Raw genomic sequence first — 21,312 nt, 5'->3', positions numbered from 1 at the left:
CGATGGTGACATCCGCGATGACAAAGGTCCACAAGAAGTCCCTGCGGAGGCCAAGGCTGACGTTTAGAGTTGCCTCTCCGTAGACGGGGATGTTTGTTCCATTCGCAGCTACAAGCACGGCGCTTGTAGGTCGCACACCACTAACGCGTCGGTCGCGTGGAATTACTGATATTTCGGCGCCGCTGTCGATCAGGAAGCGCGTTCCTGTCGCGTTGTCAGAAATGCACAGTCGAGGCGCGGCGTTGGAGGTAGTGAGCGCGTGCACTACGTCTCCGGATCCCGACATGCATACCTAAGGTTGGTTGGAAGTAACCTTAAAGGTACACGGATGTCGGCACTTCGTTGCGCGAGCACCATGATGCTCGTGATACCAACACAGTCCGGTGTTTGATCCTGTGCGGCTGGTGCTACGCGTTCGTCGAGGAGAGGATTCACGTGAATGTCTGGCGGGAGTTGACGATCGTTTGGCACAGTGGCTACCGTTACTGATCAGTGCTTTTATGTTGCTTAGTTCGGACTTTATCTCATTCCACGCCTCCAGGCACGGCGCGTGCATGTGCCCTTCGTTGCGTTGACTGCCTGGCTCAGCTAGTTGCCCACGCTTGGGCGCAGTTTCGATCGCGTTAATAGGACGCCAGCGTTGCGATTCCATTACCGCGTCGGCGATGGCCAATTTTTCACTAGCTGGGCCCTGATTTGCTACTACCAGCTGTTGTATGTTAGCAGGGAGCCGGGCAGCCCAAAGATCGAGCAACAACTCATCAGAGATGGACCTATTAGCCACCCGCCGCATGTCGTAGTACAGCTGGGAAGGCTTGGCGTCACCAAGCGCCATCTCTGACAGCACGCGTTGCATACGCCTTTGTTGCGATTCGCTAAAGTGCTCCGTCAGCGTTCTTTTCGCGAAATCGTACTTGTTTTTCGCTGGCAGCATTTCCAACTTCGATTTTAATTCAACCAGTGTTTTCTGCGGTACCTGGGCCATCACGAAATTGAATCGTTTCGCATCCTGGGTGTCAAGAATACCGGCGGCAGCGAACCAGTATTCCACCGACAAGAAAAAACCTTCCAGGTTGCTGGTGTCCATAAGCGGTGGAGGGATTTTCGGCGCACCAGAGATCGTCGTCACGTTTTTGTCGGATATTGCATTTGCATCCTCATTGCTAGCCGATGTACCTTCCGATCCATCGTTGGCCACGCGTGTGGCTCGTTCAGGGCTGTGATGAATCATTCTCGGACGGCGTTGTCAAAGCAAGCGGGCGAAGAAAAATGTGGTTCGGCGTGGTGATTCTTGCGCGTGGTCGTTTCCCGGAAGAATGGCTACTCGGTGTAGACCTTCGCACGGGTGGTCGCTTCGTGGAACGGCTGCGCAGTGCAGGGATTCCTAGCGGTTGGTCACTTTTCGTAATGGCTGCTCGATGCAGAGTGCCGCATGGGTCAATTTCTCCGGTCACTTACCGGCGCAGAACGCGTTGTTCGCTGGTAGGGAAATGTGTGATAGCGCAGGCGATCACGTCGGGGTCACCAATTTGAGGGTACGGTAACACGACGAATCGTTTTCTGTGTTTTTTACCACCTTTTTTATTTTAATGATCACCCAAAAGAATCTATCACTTTGTTTCTGAATTCACCACGTAATGTTAGCGCGTAGAAAAGCCACTAGAGAAGAGAAGAACGCGTGCTCGTTGCATGCGCTTTTTATATCGTTCCCTGAGCAACCCGCGTGGGTTGCGCGGCAAGCCGTTCTTGCCATCGTGCACGATAAGTTCTTAACGGAGACGAACGCACGGTAAGTTCGCGGCTGTACTGTGCGGACTTGCCGCTGTTCGTTGTCTCCGATGTCCGCAGCCGCTACAGATCTATGGTAGGTTAATTTGCTATAAATAACCAGTAGCTTAGTTTTGAAACAGTTAGTTTTATCAATGGATTCGGGTTAGGTTAACACGTTTAAGCGCTACGTCGGGCCCGTGGGGCCGATAGTGTTCTTTCCCGTAAGCCGGCGTCGGTCTGCTCGGACCCGTTAGGTAGACCGGTGTTTCTACGAATCGCTGGCAGAACGGAAAGTAGTGCAATTTGCGCATAGCGCTTAACGTGTTAACAAGTATGTTTAAGCTCAATGTATGCAAGACCAATTCACAGATCACATTCGGTATGTCATATCTCCCTCCCTGTGTGCTTGACCTGAAACATACCGAAGGATGGCATAGAGAATTATGCTATGCTGAAATTTAAATATTTACCAGTTGTTCCTAGTATATCACTAATCGGACGCCATGCTGCTACTTTGGCTTTCAAACTCTTATAATTGACATCAGCTGGGCACCACAAACATTTATGAGTTTGAACCAAGCTAATAAGCAATTCGTCGTCCATCATTGTCACTTTCTGTCGTTCTACTACAAGGTTTTACTCGAATGTACATGCTACGCAACAAACATACATTGGTTTCATTTCTTCGAAATTCATTCTTTTATTTCCATTCGTTGCTACTTTCCCATCCATCGCTTCCCGCCCGAATTGACACATTCGATTGACAGATGCAATTGACAAACGCAATAGTCTGCGGCAAGAATCAAACTCGTTTGATTTTTTAGTACAGAAACCGCAAGGTCGTGCGTCTGCGGTGACAGCCCATGACAGCTCCTATCTCTCCCATGTGAAAAAACGCAACCGCATGCGGTTGCGGAAAGCTGTGACCAGGGGTTAACCACTGCACACAACTCTGGAGAGATCTGCTGGAAGCCTGACATTAAGTCTAAAGTACTGAAGTACTTGGCTCTCCCTAATTGATCTAAAATTGTGTCAATCCTTGGTAATGGAAATTTGTCAGTCACGATTTTCTTGTTTAATTGTCGAAAATCTACAACTAGTCTCCATTTTTTGTTTCCCTCTTCTGATTTTTTCGGTACCAGAAGAATTGGTGAGTTGTATGCTGAGACAGAATGTTCTACAATGTTGTCTTTCAGCATTTTATCGACTTGCTTTTTGATTTCATCTGCTTGTGAATGAATTTGTTTGTAATTCGGAATGTAACTAGGTATGTTATCCTTTAATTGAATTTGTTGTGTGTAAAAGTTGTTGATGTCTGAGTAATCAATGATCAATTTTTCAAGATCTTTCTGTGCTTCTAATGGTGCTTTGCTAAGTTCAATTTGATCAAGAATTGTTTGTACTCGGTTTAAGTTGCTACTGTTGTTGTTCATGAACTTGAGAATGTTGTAATTTCTCAGTGGTTCTGTTTTTGGTTTAAATGAATTCAAACATAAAATTACATTTTCTTCGATTGTATTAATGAATTTAACGTACTGTTTGTTTTGTGTGATGATTGTGTTTCCCCAAAATATGCCTAGTTTAATTTCTTCTGCTTGTACTATTGAATCTTCTTGCACATTAGCTAATTTAATTTTTCGAATGACTTCACTTCTAAATGGCAAAACTACTCGATTGCTGGCCCCTTCTTCAATCGGGTGCGATATAAATTCACCTTTATGATGAAATTGAAGTAACCAATGTTCGTAGTTAATGTTGCACATGAATTTTGTCAGAAAACCTTTTCCAAGAATTCCATCTGCATTAATGTCGATGGTTGATGGTAAAAGATGAAACTCATGTTCAACCCAGTTATTTCCAAATTTCATTTTTGACGATGTTGCTGCTATTGTTGTAGTTACTGTGTTGCTAAGATCTTTCAGATTGATTTTCCTATTGGTGTTTATTAGTTGGTTTTGATTGACTTTGTTCATTTTGAATCGAGATATGTTTCCACCTGTATCTAAAATAAGTATGCTGTATTCATCTTTTGACATATTCAGTTTTACTTTGATGTAATTGCTAGCTGATAAGTTTATTGCATAAACTGGCAATCTTGCTGAGATTGCGGCTGCTGACCTAAAAAATGGTCGGTGTTGCCGTTGGGTGTTTGACGCATATTTGTTGCCATATACGCATCGTTTCCCGAAGGTGGATTCATTTGCTCACCTTCCTGTGCAATGGCAAGGCTGATGGTTAACATGATGGAGCATAAACCACACACTAATTCAATTAATATGTCCTCTTTACCTAACGTATGCGATTGATTGCATATTTTGCGTTTTTCTAGCACGTACAAAACCGAGAAAACTTTTTCACTGCCTACTGTACCAAACAAATCGCCGAAAAGAAGACGCTAAAAAATAACCTCTAACTGACGGGTATTCGATAATCAAAGATAACGCTTAAACTGAATACAGAACCGTTAACGTGACAAACTTCTCGTGTTGCAACATTTTCCACATCACATTAGCACGTTTATCATTCTTTTTATATTAAACAAATTGACCCACCGAACTTGCGCAGCGTAGTTCGGTGTAGACAACAATACAGTTCTCCGGCTTAATCTCTTCTTCTTCTTCTTCTTCTTCTTCTTCTTCTTCTTCTTCTTCTTCTTCTTCTTCTTCTTCTTCTTCTTCTTCTTCTTCTTCTCTTCTTCTCTTCTTCTCTATATCTATAAAAATGAATGTTTGTATGTTCGTGATGCTAAAACTCAAAATCGGCTGGACCAATCTTGATGACGTCTTCGTATGATTTGTTCCTTTTTACCCAAGGAAGGTTTAAGAAAAAAGAGAATTTGAAAATTCCCAAGGAAAAGCCGGAAAAAGGGAAATTCAGTAAAAACGGTTTTTTTCCATATAAAAAAAAATTACCTTCTCTGACTAAAATGGTTGGACTTATCCCAACAAAGTCTTCTGATGATTTGTTTCTTTTAGCCCAATAAAAACAATACAAGTTAGAAAAATCCTTAAGAAAAGCCAGAAACCCAGAAAACTCGAAAAATGCTTTTTTCCGTAAAAAAATTGAAAAATGAGTGTTTGTTTTTTTTAACGCTAAAACTCAAAATCGGCTGAGCCAATCTTGACGATGTAATTTGATTATTTGTTAGTTTTTATTCATGGAAGGTTTAAAAAAAGACAACTTTAATATTGTGTAAGGAAAAGCCGGATAATGGAAAGATTTGTGAAAATTGCATTTTCCATACAATCAAATCAAATATACGATGTATAATTTAAACTAAGAAAACCGCTTGGCCAATCTTAAAGAAGTTCTGGGATTTTTTCCTTCTTACCCATACCGATTACAATTGTGACAAATAATGAGTCCGAATTCGCGGATCATCGAATAATTTAATCTCGGATCATCAACAAGCGATCGCCTAGATCACGTATATTAGGTTCTGATAGACGTTGAATGTATTTTGTTGAGTGACAGAAAGAGCTTTCTTGCTAAACACATGAATTTTGAGTATTTAAGTTCAGGGAAATCTATCAATCAAGTATGCAAGTACGTCGCCTGATATGGCGGGGGGATATGGCGTTTTTTGGCATTAACGGAAAGGACTAAAGTATCTATACTTAATAGAAAGATTATTTCGATGAAGCCATAAAAAGTCCCGTTGATTGTGAGATACGTATAAAAATGACATCGCCGAAGATGCTTCACATCGCTTTTGAACAAAAAAAATGGAAAAACTGGAATTTTAAAACATTCTTTGGATTTGTCGGATATGCTGCGACTTAAAGATGGATCTGTTATTGTTATGTATCGACATCTTCATGCACCGAATCTATAAAGCCCCCCTTGAGTTTCAATACTTTGTTATTCTAATATTAGCGTATTGTTAGTATGGAACGAAGTCAGTTGAGTTCCAATGCTTTGTTATTTCAATATTAAAAAATTGGACGAGGCGAAGTTCGTTGGGTCAGCTTGTAGTATATAAAAAACCAAGACATTATAATAAAGGCCCGCAGTTTTCACCTGGAAGTGCCAGGGAGATCTAGAACCGATCGTTGTTGCGTTTAATTGAAAGTCCGTTTCCCCCGCCGTTTGGAAGTCCGCTTCGCATCTAAATCGGTAGAAGCCATTCTGCCTGGCCACTCGGTCCTCTTCAAACGTACGTGAAATAATCCGATGTATTACGTGCGATATTTTATGTTTTCTAAACACGAGGGCTGACAATAAAGTAAGGTCTCTAATTTTTTTTTTTCATAGAAAATGACATTTATTAACAAAAAGCGATACACCAAGGTCTTGGCTACTTTTCTACATAATCGCCATTTTTTTCCAACACCTTGCGCATCCGCACGATGAACTTGTCTATGCCGGCAGAATACCACTCTCCGTCCGCCTCGCGCAGCCAGGTGTTGACCTCTTTCTGAACCTCCGCGTCACTTTCAAACTTCTTCCCTCCGAGATGTTTTTTTCAGGGCGAGGAACATGTGGTAGTCGGTCTCCACCAAGCTTCTCTTCCAAGTCCCTAATGGTCGCACGGCGGTTTTTGAGCATTTCTGCCTCCACTGCTTGAACAATCGCATACGAGACCGACGGTCGGCCACTTCTCTCCTCGTCTTGAACATTAGTGCGCCCGAAATTGAACTCGCGGCTCCACTTACGCACGTTTTTTATGTCCATACACTTTTCCCCGTAAACTTCAACTAGTTGACGATGGATTTCAATAGGTGTCACCTTTTTCGCACTCAAAAACCGTATTACAGAACGCAATTCGCACTTGGACGCTGACGCAAGGGGTACCTCCATCGTTGACGGCTGCTCAGCCAAGACTGAGCGGTCGGGGAAGCCTCACCCAGCAGCAAAGTGGTAGTGGGGGAACCAAGGAACACGGCGGTGTTGCCAGATTTCGCCTAGCGCGTGATCCGGCGAAGTTACAGCGTTGGAGACCTTACTTTATTGTCAGCCGTCGTATAATATATTAGATTATATTTTGTATAATACTTCTTAGAAATATTTCTATTATATAAATACTTTATTAGAAATACGTTTAGGCATGCTAAGGAACGTATTCACATACCCGAAGGAACTACAACTTCTTGCCACGAAAAATAAAAAGAAAAAGATTGAACTTGTACCATAATTCTACTTTTTGTTTTATATTTTTTATAAAAACATTTATTCAAGTGTGTACAAACATTTTTCTTATATACTATTTTTAGGACTACATGTTGGACTGTCATTAACATAATGACACATAGATAGAGTTTACAAAGAACATGAAAGGACGTCTACATCAATCGCAGCATCATTGTTTCCAATGATGTGGATGATGTAGTTTGAAAAGACGGAGAGTATTGTACTACGTGTGCCCGCTCTTATCCTGTTTACTTATTCATGTTATATTGACTTTTCCACGACTGTGTGGAATAAAGACACGAATAAACTACCTTCGTCCTCCATTTTTATGTTAACAAACTTACATCTTATTTCATTATACGATTGTGTTGTTATATTAACTGTGTTGCAAAAGCCTTTATAAATATAAATGTATCTCGAATCAAAAGGTTCTACAAAGAACTCTTCTGTTCGGTCAAGTTTTTGGCCAGTAATTTTAAGTCCACTTTGGTCCACGATGGCTGATACAAATTTAATCATTTCGCCGTGTTTTGATAGAAACCAGCAATTCTTTGGGTCATTTTTCAAAACCAAACCTGGCCGTACGCAGGCTGTGACCCGGCTACCATTTATCTTTAGTTTAGGTTTTTTAATTTCGAACGCTCTGGAATTTTCTGATCGAAACTTTTCTAATTCTGACAACCTATTGATGGCTTGGTCTAAGCTTTTATGCCCGCTTCGTATCTAGCGCTTCAGGTGGTATAATTTGTTTTCAAACGGGTACGTCAAAAACGTTGACAGTGGTCCGAAACGTTCACATTCCTCCAGGAGGTGCTGAAGGTTGTGAACATTACTAGTCATCATCTGTTCGCCGTAGACGCTAGGGAACTCTTGAATGAATCGTACAAGCAGCTCCCCAGCGATGGGCCAGTATACTCTAAACGGCGATGAGGACAACAAGGATACAGCCCAAAAATATTTCATAAAATGATTGTACTGATGTACGTCCATGTTGTCCCTCAACACAACAAAGCCGGCGTAATGGAGGAATGACGCGTACTCTGATCCTTTCCAGAACTGAGAGTAGTTCACGGATCGCAGATTGGAAGATGGATGCGGGCTAGGTCCTCCGTTATGTTTCTTCGTTGTTCCTCGGACCACTTCCGACTGATGGTACCCTTCTTCCATAAGCGCTTAGTAACTCCCAAGCCGATTAGATGAAGGCGATCGCCAACAACGACCGGTCGGTCCGTTTTTCTGCCCCCACGCCGGTAAACACCACCTTGTGATAACGGGCCACATAGCGCCCTTTTGTGGTGCATTTCTGGCAGCTGGAGTATCCGTTATGGCCAACTACACCTGAGAACAAGATGTAAAAAAGTAAAATTAAAAATGATTACGACATAAGTAAACTGCAGATGTAAAATATATTTACCCTTTATAAAACACCGAGCTACAGTATCGCCAATGGTAGCGCGCAGCCTCACCACAACCCACTTTCCATCGATGCTAAATCTCCCGTGCTCGAGAAGCTTGTTTATTTCATCACACATGGGCCCCAAATACTCGTTCACGTTTAGTGGTTTCGTGAGTCCGCAAAAAATAGCAGCCGTCATGACCGGTTCTTCTGGCATCTCGTGTATATTGAATAAAATTGGCAAAAATTGCATATTGCTGCTTTTATGCAATGGCAGCCCATCGATAGAAAAATTCAGCGATATTTCGCTGAGACGGAGTTTCTTAGAGCTGCAACCATAAGATCATAAAATTTTTAGCATTCACCCAAAGTTTATACCCTTCAAATATGTTATTTACCGAAAATAGCTGTACAGCGATTTTCCGATTCCGTTGTACCAGAACCGCCCGCCGCTAATTTCAACTATCTCCGTCGATGGGCTGTCAGGGGTTCCGAGGAGTGTCTGGGCAGTTTTAGGAAATTTGGCGCCCGTTTTGAGGAAAAGCCTCAAAACCATGTTTACCGAATGGGTAGACTGGTTAGTGGACAATGCCCAATACCTCAGTCCCATTAACAAAGGCAAAACATCGATACAGTCAAAGTTTTCCTCGTCTTCGTTATCGTCATCGTCATCGGAAAAACTTTCATCTTGATCGACGACGGAAGGTTCGACCTCGACGTCAAGCTCCGGACGAAGTTCCTCTTGTTCCGAAGATCTGGAATGCGCTTCTGGCTCGCTTGATGGAATGGCTGTAGAGCCAGAGGAACCCGCTCCAGCTTGCAGCAGCTTTTCCCGAGCCACAGACCGACGATACAGCGCACCAGTTGTCCGCAAACGTTTAAATTCTTGCTGCATTTTTTTCACGATTTTTTTATTCAACAGTTTATCTCACAGGAAAGCTCTTTCAAAAACTGATCACGCGTGACTTGCTGATAACACTTCCAACACGAGTCTGAAGTCTGTATGGATGCAAATTATTGTGACGCTCTATCGTAATTGATCAATGGTAGAATGCGCTCTCTGCCAAAGGTCAAAGCTCCTGTGTAGTTGTCGCACACTGTTTTGTGGGATCCGTCGGAAGAAGATCAGCAGGTGCAAATCGAACGAGATACACGTGCTTATCAAAATCGTTCGATTGATAGTTTCTAAGTGTGCATGAAGATTCTAATGGTAAATGTGCCTTTCTCTTCTCTTGCAGAGGTCTCTATATACGAGGTGATGGGATCTTTGCATACTAAATTAGAAATGATGGAGACAGAATTGTTACTGATGAAGTCCAAAAGAAAATTTGGCGCATGGTCATTGAAAAATGGCACCGAGGCTTCTCCGCCTGCCTCGATCCCTATGCGTAATGTCCCAGTGACATAATGACATAATGCATAATGACCCAGAGCGCTGAAAAAGTACAGCACCGTCCATAACGTTTGCATAAAAAATAGACAAATTTTAAACGTTGATAAGAAAAACGTTAAACAATCTAATTGAATGAAGTAGATTTTTGTTGTAGAGTTACATCTTTAAGGCACTTTCGAAAAATATTCTGACGGCCTTACGGTCCTTGGCCGAAACTTTAGCCATAGCCGACAAAACCAATCGTGTAAAGATGTTTTTCAGTTGTTGTGAGCCATTCATGACTAAATGCTACTCCTGTTGGACTTTAAAATGTTGTAATGGGTCCTACGATGCTTTTTGCGCATGATTTACTGTGGCCAGGTATGTCCAAACAAGTGAGTTGCACTCTTTATGATGTTTTCTGAACGGAATAAGTTGCTGAATTCGTGATAGGAAGAACATACGAAACCCAGAACCCAGAAACCAGAACACAAACCACTTGTAACCCATAGAAGGAAGAACCTTGACTTAGGTTACAATGTTGCATAACATGCGAGTCAATGTCAACCCACTCTTAAATTAATGAGTCATAAATTAGAAAGAACACAACTCCGACCTTCGAGGCGCTAACGGAGCATAGGCATGTGTCATACGACACCTAGAGAAAGCGTGAGAACCGCGCGTCGAACCGAGCGCATGACGAAGTGTCTCAAAGCGGAACCAGGAAAAAGGTCTTTCTCCAGGTAAAGCAGGAAACCTAAAAACAGATAACATTAAACAGATGACCATTGTAACAAAGAAACCTTTACTATAAAATAAAGATCACGACGAACGAAGGCAAGTCAGTCCCAGTTCAGTCATCCAAGAAACAACGCAATTTCGCGACGCGAACACCCCGGATTACCGCAGCATCTTCACCAGAACTTAATCCGAAAGAGAAGATTACAAGCACCTGCACCTAACACCCTTCTGAAGAAAGGATATCATCTTACAAGCGGCTTTGTGCAAATCTTTTTCGCATCTTTCAGCAATAATATCAAACGTAGCTGGTTTAATGTTTTGGCTACGGTGGCTTCAATTTAAATGATGAAGTTGTCAAACTTGTCCTAAATTTAAAGAAATGCTACTCTTTATTTTGATGTTAACGGAAAGGTGCTAGCGTTTTCCGTTTTTGCGTAAAAGTCGTCAAAATTTGTCTATTTTTAAATGCAAACATTAGTTACATGTTTTTGTTGTCTTTAAGAGGCTCACAATCCTCCTCCTTCTGCTTTAAATAGCCTACCTCAACTGGTATTGGCGACGATTTGGCGTCCTCCAAGTTAAATCTTTTGACAAGTTTCCGGATGTATCCTGACTGTCCTAACTTGAACCCATTTTTGTCTTTTTCAATTTCAATTCCAAGGGAATTATGTATATCTCCTAAGTTTGTCATTTTGAAATTATTTTGCAAATGTTTTAAAATCCCTTCAAATTCATTGCTTGTTCGGGTCACGATGACTAAATCATCTACGTAAATCAAAACGTAAGCAAAGGAATTTCCATGTTTTCTGGTGTAAAGGCAAGGGTCTGAATTGCATTGATGGAACCCTATTTCTTTGAAAGTTTTGTCGACCTTTTGGTGCCATACACGCGCTGACTGCTTTAAGCCATACAAACTCCTATTCAAACGACATACCGTGTCTTTATCACCTGTAACGTACCCTTCAGGTTGTTTCATGTATATGGTTTCCGTTAACTTTCCATTCAGATATGCGTTCTTCACATCAACGTGTTTAACTACCATGTTTTTCTAGCTAGCTAAAGTTAAAAGCACTCTGAATGTATGCTGTTTCATTACCGGTGAAAATATTTCATCGTAGTCTGTACCAAACTTTTGCGTGAATCCTTGCGCGACGAGTCTTGCTTTGTAGCGAATCGAACTATTATCCTCATTCGCTTTGGTTTTAAAAACCCATTTACAGCCAATAGCCTTGCAGTTTGATGGTAGTTTCTCTAAAACCCAAGTACTCTTTCCCATGAGGGATTCATATTCTTCATTCATAGCCGCTCGCCATTTAGCAGCATTTTCTCTATGTAAGGCTCCATCTACAGTACGTGGATCATGCATAATAACTTGGCTGTCTGAATGATCCGCTACTAACCCGTGCAAGTCTGGAGGATTTATCGGCGCTACAGCCACATCACTATCACTACTGTTTCTGGACCTACGTAGTCGTTATAGCGTATCGGTAAGGTATGTGTTCTCTCACTACGTCTTAATGTTGGAGGATTAGGATTTTCGGTAACGGATTCAGCTTGACTATCGGAAACTGTAGGGTCGTAATCTAAGCTTGCAAACGTGTTACGTTCTGGCTCGTTACCAGTTTCTACTTCGGTTTCATGACTACCACTTTCGATAATAAAAATAACGTTTCGACTTCTAATTACATCATTCTTTTCCGGATCAAAAAGTCTATAAGCTTTTGTGGTTTCGTCATATCCTACCAGAATTACCTCTTTGGATTTCCTATCCCACTTCAACCTCTTTTGCTTAGGAATGTGTGCCATCGCCTTGGCTCCAAATACACGAATATGATTAAGACTAGGCTTGCGTCCATGCCATGCTTCTTCCGGAGTCAAGTTATGTCCTTTTGTGGGTGATCTATTAGTCAGATACTTAGCCGTTAGAACGGCTTCTGCCCGAAATGGCTTAGATAAATTCGCATCAAATAGCATACATCGCGCTTTTTCGACTATTGTTCTATTTTTTTTTTTTTTTTTTTTTAAACAATACATTCTTTATTAACATTATTTGCGTTAACCTAGGAGTCTTATAATTAGTTATGTAATTAGTTCTAGTAAGGTTTTTTCGCTTGATATTGTGCTTAGTTCATTGTTGCATGCAAGAGTAATATAATTTATGAATAGTGACATAATTATTGGTCGATTTCGTGTTTTAACATTTGCTAGGAGTGGTCTTTGTAGTTCATTAAACGATAGAGGGGAGCTTGTATATGCTTTTAATATGTTGCGGAGCATAGTCCATTGATAATTTATTCTATTGAATCTTTCTGCTAGGCCAGTTTGCTCTGGGGTATATTCTGCAGACGTTTGATGTTTAATCCCTCACTCTCTCAATCGATTTTGGAATAACCTATTCATGTACTCTTTCCCATTGTCGCTACGCAATATTTTTAATTTGCGTCCGGTCTCTCTCTCTCTGATATGGTACGAAACTGTTCAAAAGCATCTAATACTTCCGTTTCTGACTTTTGCCTTAGGAAATAGACTGAAATTTTTCTTGTTTTGTCGTCTATGAACGATATAAAATATCTTTTTCCTCCTAGTGACGTTTCTTCCATTGGACCGCATATATCTGTATGAACGATTTCTAAAATCTCTTGAGCACGACTACCTACTCTCGGAAATGGCAAATGACATTGCTTTCCTTTGGCACACGTAACGCAATTTTTGGTTTCGATGCTATTGAAAGTTATTCCAGAAGCTATTCCATCCTTTAATATTTTTAAACTGTTCATATTAAGGTGCCCCATTCTTCTGAGCCACGTTATCGCATTTACCATTTTGGGTGTAACCACCATTGCGAATTTGTTGTTCTTTTGTTCTAACGGGAATAGACCATTCGTAACATCGTGACTACCGGCTCGATCCAGTTCGAGAAAGGTTTCCACGGCAAACTTCCACGTGGGCCAATTTTCACGACCAAGTAGCCTTTCGATGGACGGAAGATTATTTGATGAACTTGTAGCCATTTTTCTTTATGGAATTGGGTCTGGGCCCATAACCTATTAGAAACACACGTGCGGTCTGGTTCGAGTTCAGACTAAAAGAGTATACTTTATTACCAAGGTTACATAATCGTAGTGTTACACAGGTTGCACAAACGTCAATTGGTTGACGAAATTGATACCCACGAAATTGGTACCACGAAATTGATACCCACATTGCATTTTTACCATTTTTGAGGTATGTGGTAGTGGGAGAGTCCCCCTTTCCCCTTCCCCTAGATGGATGAAATTTTAACCCATGCTATGTCCCTATCTAAGCAGTATTTGTACCAATTTTTGTAAAAATTCGTTCAATAATTGTTCATCTATAATTGTTTTCCATTAATTTTAGAGGGTAGGTGTTGGGGAGGGGTAGGGAGGTATGGGGATATCAACAAACGAAGTTCAGATCATTCAACCATGGAAAATTAGCTACCTTTCTGCCAAGCTTGGTACAAATCGGCCCTTTAGATTTTGCGTGATGCGAGCGCATACATATATATATACAGACAACGGTGACTTTTATATAGATAGATTTGTAATATTGCTGTGATTTGTAATATTGCTAGTCCGTTGATTTTCAAACTATCGTGCTCTTTCCAAACCGGTTTGAAATTGTATCGAACATACCACGGTGTACTGTCAAGTTCGATGCATTTTTTAAGACAAAAATAAACCTTCAACTGGTTTTTTCTAGATGCATGCTCCGCTAGAAACAAACACTGAAGAACAGCAATCCAATAGACCAATAGAATCTGCAATAATCCCCCCAACTTTTAGTTTCTATTTGTCCCCTCATGTACGTTTCTTATACACACACACACACATACACACACCCATACAATAGCATGCGGCCTTCTTCCTCAATCATCTTTTCGTATTTTTTCTAGGATAGTGAACCGTCATTTGACAGATCGCCAAATCGTTGTACTGCGACCGATGAAAAACAATAATTCAACTCCAGCGTCCGTCGGCGCGTTGCATATTCGTGTGTAATTAACTACACAGCGGGTGAACGGAACCAATTCGCATTGGTTATCTGTTTTGAGTAATTTAGGATACCGAAAGTGTTAATATGAGTTTATCGTAGCGCGTTGGTCTTCTTCAGATCCCGGACATCGTGCAATGGTCGCACCTTCGATTCTCGGTCTATATTGAGGTAATCGAGCCACTCTGTGCTGTTGGAGTGCCGCCATTTTAAAGAAAGGTTTAATGGCACGGAAGATGATAGAACACGTAAAACTCGGAATGCCTACTGTGGCATGTGGTGAATAGTTGGACTAGAAGCATCCAGTATAAAGAAGGTAATAGGGTCGCCGAAATGGTTTGTCATATTGGAAAACTTTTAGAAGTGTTGATACTGTTTGTCTGGGATAATTAGTTAGATGAGAAGATCGGATCGTAAGCTTTGGAAAGAATTAGTTTTATCTTAACCGCGATGAAATAGAATCGGCATTTTGGATAAACAGAGGGAACCGGGTGTGTTCATGACTGCCATCTTGAGCGACGTAAATCCTTGCTTGTGTGCGGCTATGAACCGGAAATACCTAACCTAACATTTTCGCCTTTCGTTCAGTTACGTGTCAACGCGTAAAGTTAGCCTTTTCGTTAAGTTGTGATCAATGTTATTTTGGGTGTTCACAGATAGTTCATTGTGAGCTTCACAGACAGAATTACAATGCGCTACCACGAATTTATTGGAACCGAAGGGGTGTTATCAGTAAAAGGATTAGCTCATAAGATTTTATTATTGCGCAGCGATTGTTCACTTTCGCGATCGTTAAGTTAGCAATGTTGATCGAAAAAAGCAAGATGGCGACTGAACGAAAGGAATGCAACACAGTATCTGATGTTTTACGACTTCAGTTGGCTGCAGCTCGTGAAAGCGGAAGGATGTCCAATTTGTTGGAGTAGCTAAGTGCAGCTCAAAGTGGATGTTTTTGTACTTAACTAGTAACAAATAACGGGTGAAAGAAGAAAACTGAGTTGTATATGTGAGTTTAGACAAAGTTTACATACTTTACTTTACAACGCTGTTTGACGGTACAAGGAAACGTCGAAGTTTGCTTTCATTGCCGGAGCAAACATATTTCTTATTAAACCTTGCCGACATCACACCATTTGGGTACCCGTCCCATAGAAGCCGCCCTTCCGCATTCTCTTACCATTTACCTTCCTTCGAATTGTCAAATGTTTGGGCCATTTGTTGTTGAACGTAGGATTCTGACGTACTCTTCCGCTCGAATCGACCCAAGCGCGTCCGTCGCTGCCATCCTTTTGGAGTGGAGTTGTTTCGCTGGTTTCGCTTGTCTGTCGGGATATTTTCATTTGTGAAAACAGCAGCAAAATCATTTGCGCACCGTCTGAGGGAATTTGATGGTCAGGATTTCCTCCCTCTTACCGACGGCGGTGGTGTATCGAGGCGATTGTTGCTGGAGGAACGTTGATGAGATGTTGTCGCCGCGCGTTGTTTCTTGCTGCAAACCCTTGAGGAGGTGAAGGCATGGTTAGTGTGTTGAGGAGGGACACGATAAGCGTGTGGGCAAGTGGTGCGTGTGGGGTTCGGTGGTTTCATTTAACGGGTTGAATATGAATGGTGCATGGGAACATAAAAACTGAACCGAGTGCTACGATACGACATTACCACACTGTAACGCGATTGTAATCTGATAGTAGACACATTTGCTATTCTTTGCCCGCACTAACCATGCGATGCAGATTTATTCTATCTTGTAATTACTTCGTGAGTAAAGTTGTATCCTTTGCAATCCGCACTCCCCAGTTTAGAGGTACGGTGGGAATCAGATGCAGTGGAGGTAAAAAAAAAACACAGTTTTTCATTCCTTTTGCTGCTCGTTTTCTTTGTTTTGTCTTTCTGTTGGTTTGCTGGCCATTTCTAAGCATGGAGAAAAAGTACGATTGTAAGCTAAGCAGCAGCTGTTAAGACTGGGGATACGCTTTTGAGGTATTTGACAGTCGGCCATCTTATTATTAATTTGCTTTTCCCTAGGCTCTATTGCCAACCGTACATGCGGAATGGTATCATTTCAGGTTTTTATTACTTTTGCTTTTGGCTTTCTACAGTTCTATTATGTCATGTAAGAACGGTCGAAAGGAATACAAAGCGGCAAATATTTAGAAAGTGAAAAACTTCGTGACAGTTCATGGTTGTTGGAAAAATTTTCATTTTGATCTGAGGGACCGCACCTAAAACGGTGTTGAGCAATATAAGGTGATTAGTAATTCGGTATCATACAGATTAATTCGATCGCAGTAACCCGTGACAGTAATTACCATTTTGCTTGTGTCATGGTTGCGAAAATGTAAATGTTATCGACCGTTGATATTATCAGGATGAATATCATCTCATTATTTGAAAAGAATCCTTTAATATGATTCTATTTGAGCTACTTACAATAATATCGGTAAACATTTGTCGTTGATGAAAATTATTAAGTAAAACTTATTCATCTTTTAAATTAACTTTTCCTCATAAAGTGTTCCGGCAATAGAGTATTCTAAAAACTGTTCGTTTTTTTTCAATTCAGAGCGACGGCGCTACCAGCAATAGGATGATCGCATCAAAACTTGCGTTTTCGTACAATGCCGCCATCTTGGAATCGTAATCCTCCTCATTCATCCCCGTTTTGTGAGGTTAGATTTCAATAGCAACTGCTAGTGCCTGTTCTCAACGCGTGTTATCGAGTGTAGGTTCTATAGTTTAGTTCTTTTTTAAATGTGAATAAATGCTAACTTCAAGCTTTCCACTCCATAACATAGGGATTGCAGATTTTTCTATGGTTCACTCGAACATATTGGGAGGGCACCCAAAAAGACGTAGTCTTTGCAGCTGCGGCGGATGTTACTGGCTGATCGTGCCCCGGTTGATTGCTCCCTTTGTCGGTGGTGAGATATATTTCTCGCAATCTACGAGGTACGGAACCAGTTGCGGTGGTGCCCAAACACCACCATCACGGTTGCGGATTTGTCGCTTAATGTACAGGCAACAACCCGTAGTAGATAGTGACAAACTAGGTGTTCAGCAGCATCAGCGAAATCGGCGTTTGGTACACCAAAAGAGACAACGGCTTTTCCGAGTCATTCCCTCTGATTGTGCCTACCGTACCACAGTTCCAGACTACTTCCGGAAGCGCCAGCAGCGAAGGGTCGGTCACAAGTTTTCGTTAAAGCGAACGGCAACTCCTGAGGTAACGCAACATCTTAAACGCTCTGATTCATCTGAAGAAATACCAGAAAACATTGCCGCAATCCAAAGTATCGACACATTTAAGCGAAATTACAAGGAATATTGTACGATACAGTGGACGATAGGACTGTGGTTTTCGATGTTACAGGAACGGCTAGAAGAGTTGGAACCAGGTGCCGACTCAACCAAAGAAAGTGGTTACTACTCTTCCCCAGAACCAATGCACGATAAGATGGAGGACAAGAAAAGTGGAGACAAAGGTACACTCCGAAAAAGGCCTTTGAAGTGTCCGGTGAAAAATGTGTTGTTTCGCCATGTGAAGATGAGACAACCGCAACGAACGGTTTACTTCCGAGGCATAATGAAGAAAATGAAGTTCCTTTGGAGGATGCGTTGACTACTAACCGCACAACACCCCCCTCCACACCGGTCAAAGATACTACGATGGTTGAAGATGTTGCTGGTGACGGAGCATTGGAGAAGATTGTGCCGATGGGAATGGTCACACCGCTTTCCACGCCGGGAAAAGAGAGCCAAAAGGATGAGAGTCCGAGGCCATCATACAGCTTACTTTTTTTTTTTTTGTGAGAGAGAGGAAATCTTCGTAGACATCCGGTCCCCGCCTGTCATGGGTCCACGGATAGTGCCGGATTTTTACCGGCTAAAACCCCTCGACGTCTTTTGGCCCCTGAATCCTCGTTTGGATCTGGTCCGGATGGATATTACTACAAACGAGGGGGATTGCCCGCAGCCCTATTGGGCCGTTCTTTCCTGCACTCTGGTGCGTTGCTCGTCACCCAGCATATTTGTTTATAGACAGACTATTAGGTACATGGTGTTATGCGCTTGCCCTGTAATATGCGCTTCCGCGACTTTGCTCAGCTTGGCCAGCATAACTTGGCCTACTCTCGGTAGCAGGAACTCAGTTTAACTGCTGTTTACTCCCACAGTTGCTATTGCTGCTACTGTTGCTGCTGCTGTTGCCGCCGCCGCCGCTGTTTCCGCTTGCCTAATTTCCTCCTTCTCTTGTCGCCAGGTGCGGTCAAGAACTCGGATAATTTCCGATGCCGCTGCTTTCACCGTTTGCCGCGTGCCTCGTTCTGCCAGCGTAGCTGGAACTAGGGTGTCTACGGTGAACTCGGTTCCGCTATCGTGTCTCAGGCAGTTGTGTCGGATCGTGGTGAACGAAGGGCACACGAATAGTGCGTGAGCGACAGTTCCCTCTGTACGGAAGCAGATACTCGCAGAAAAACCCGTGTCCCGTCAATATCTGCGACAGGTTGAAGTCCACCTCCCCATGCTGCCTATCGTACCATGGTTCCAGTTCCGGGATGAGTTGATATGTCCACTTTACATATCGCGAAGCGTCCAGGTCCTCTCCGAGCGCAGTCCATGCAGCCTGTAGTATCCGCATGGAGGTGGATCTCTCCTGCTTTCTTATGGCACTTGGTTCAGTCTCCTCCCTCTGCTGACGTTGATGGCATCGAAGGTTGATCGGCATCGAAGGGCTTCGTTGATCAGCAGTCGTATCGGAATAACTCCCGCCACTACGCATGCCACTTCGTACCGTACAGTGCGGAAAGTACTTGCAACTCTAATTGCACTGAGCCATTGAACCCGTTCGAACTCCCTCTTGTAGTACTGGCGTCCAGCCGCTTCTGAGGCAAATAATATGCCCGCATAGCGCATAACGGAGTTGGACACGCCAGCAAGCACTCGGCGTTTGCTGCTCCGCGGACCGCAGTGGTTTCACATCAGTCCGGTGAGAGCATCATTGATCCTGCGGGCCTTCGCCGCGGCGTACTCGATGTGTGGTCGCCAGGACAACTTGTCGTGTAGCACTACTCCGAGGTATTTCAGGGTACGCTCTGATGTTCTCTCGACCGACCCCACTGTCACTCGTACCGGAAGATGACGATCCCGCAAGCTGCTTACAGCCATCAATTCTGTCTTTTGATGGGCCTGTTCGAGTGTTCGAAACGTCAGCCATCGCTGGACAATGTTGATTGCTTCCTCAGCCCTTGTCGCTACTTCCCGCTTTGTAGGTGCTTCGACGGTTAGGACGATATCATCAGCAAAGCCCACGATTCTGGTCCCGTACGAGAGAGGCTCTTCCAACAAGGCATTGTACATGGCGTTCCAAAGCGTCGGGCCTAATATAGAGCCCTGTGGAACCCCTGCCGTGACACGCCGCTCGACCTTTCCCGCCTCCGTGTGGTACTCGAGAATCCTATCCTGAAAGTAGTTGCGCAGGACATCGTATAGGTATTTCGGCACCTCCATGATTCGCATGCTTTCTCCGATTCGATCCCAGCTTGCAGAGTTGAAAGCGTTCCGCACGTCTAGTGCTACTACCAGGCACACTCGGTTCCTCATTGGGTGTGTTCTTCCGATACTGAAAGCTTCCACGCAACGATCTCTCACCCGTTGGATGGCCTGAATCGTGGAGCGGCCTTTCCGGAATCCATACTGCAGCGGTGATAGTTTCCGGTTCGACTCCAGGTATTCGTTGATACGGTTCAGAATAAGTTTTTCAAATACCGTGCCGAGCATGCACAGTGGGCGGAAGGCCGAAGGATCATCTTTTTTTTTTTTTTGGTTAACGTCAGGGAAATCTTCAAAAGATCCGGGCGCGACTCCGGATGCCGGATTTTTACCGACTAAACAACCTGACGGGCGCTGCCCACTTCGCCGCTGACCGTGACCGCGAGGTATTGGTCATTGGCTGGGGCCTGGCTCTATGATTCGAGCATACGCCTGAAAGCCGCTTGGACTTTCGCAAAGCCCTTGCGCGTAACAGCTACTGTCCGACAGCGTCAGCTGCGCACCATCCGTGCCGTGGGGCACCTACAGCACGACCTGTCACTGGTTAGCGACCCGATGTGGTGGCCTCTGAAACCGCCGCCTCCTCCGCCGCCGTCATAGGGCTGCGGCTGGTTTCGTCGGTCGTCGCCTCCCGTGGAGCATGGGAACTCCGGCTCCTGGGACGAGTGGGGATGCTGTCCTCCACAACCCCGTTCCCTGGTCGTCTGCGGCTTCGGCTTCGGCCCTCGCGGTGGTCGCGAGGATGTGTGCTGCTGTTGCCAACGTCGTCAACTGCAGGTGCTGTTGGCGGGTGACTCTGTACTGCGGCTTCGCTGCTGCTACTCCTAGGTCGCTGCTGCCTCCTGCTGCTGCGGGTGCGGCCTAATGAATCGGTGCGAGCTGGGGCACTGGTGGCGATGGTGGTATCTGCAGCCTGGCTTCTGCGACTCCTAGGGCCATGGCTGGTGCTGCTGCCAATATCTGCTCTCCGATTTTTCCTGCTACTTCGGGTGCGCCCAAGAGGATCAGTCCGAGCATGGAGGCCACTGATACCGATATCGTCGGAATCAGTATCCGCCGCTGCCGAGTTGGTTGCCTCCAGCTCAGCTACTGCTCGTCGCTCCCTAGCACGGCGGGCGCGCTCCTCATTCCACTCTCGCTGGAGCACCTGCGTAATCCGTCGCACCACTTCGGTTATACGGCTCCACTCCTCTTGTCCGCGGAGGAGGTGCCACTGAAGGGTGTCCTGTGTTACGGGCACTTGCTCCCCTAGCTGAGTGAACACCTCGCGCATGTCGTCAAATCGGGGGCAACGGAAGATAGCATGCTCGGGCGTCTCCTCCGTTCCGGGGCACCAACCGCAGAC

General features: G+C 43.8%; 1 protein-coding gene across 1 annotated transcript; it reads right to left on the bottom strand.

The window, feature by feature from the left end:
• Nucleotides 1-292: 292 nt before the first annotated feature.
• Nucleotides 293-1,231, bottom strand: LOC131269839 (uncharacterized). The gene has a single exon (XM_058272367.1). The coding sequence runs from the start codon at nt 1,229-1,231 to the stop codon at nt 293-295; it is 939 nt and encodes a 312-aa protein (XP_058128350.1).
• Nucleotides 1,232-21,312: the final 20,081 nt, after the last annotated feature.

This window comes from Anopheles coustani (assembly GCF_943734705.1).
Source record: "Anopheles coustani chromosome X unlocalized genomic scaffold, idAnoCousDA_361_x.2 X_unloc_1, whole genome shotgun sequence".
NCBI classification, from domain to species: Eukaryota; Metazoa; Arthropoda; class Insecta; order Diptera; family Culicidae; genus Anopheles; species Anopheles coustani.
The sequence above is the reverse complement of the archived record's forward strand: the minus strand, read 5'-3'. Positions and strand labels throughout refer to the sequence as shown.

Bases quoted from the DNA above. Each gene is read 5' to 3' on its own strand.
- LOC131269839 (XM_058272367.1), bottom strand. From the start codon at position 1,231: ATGATTCATCACAGCCCTGAACGAGCCACACGCGTGGCCAACGATGGA.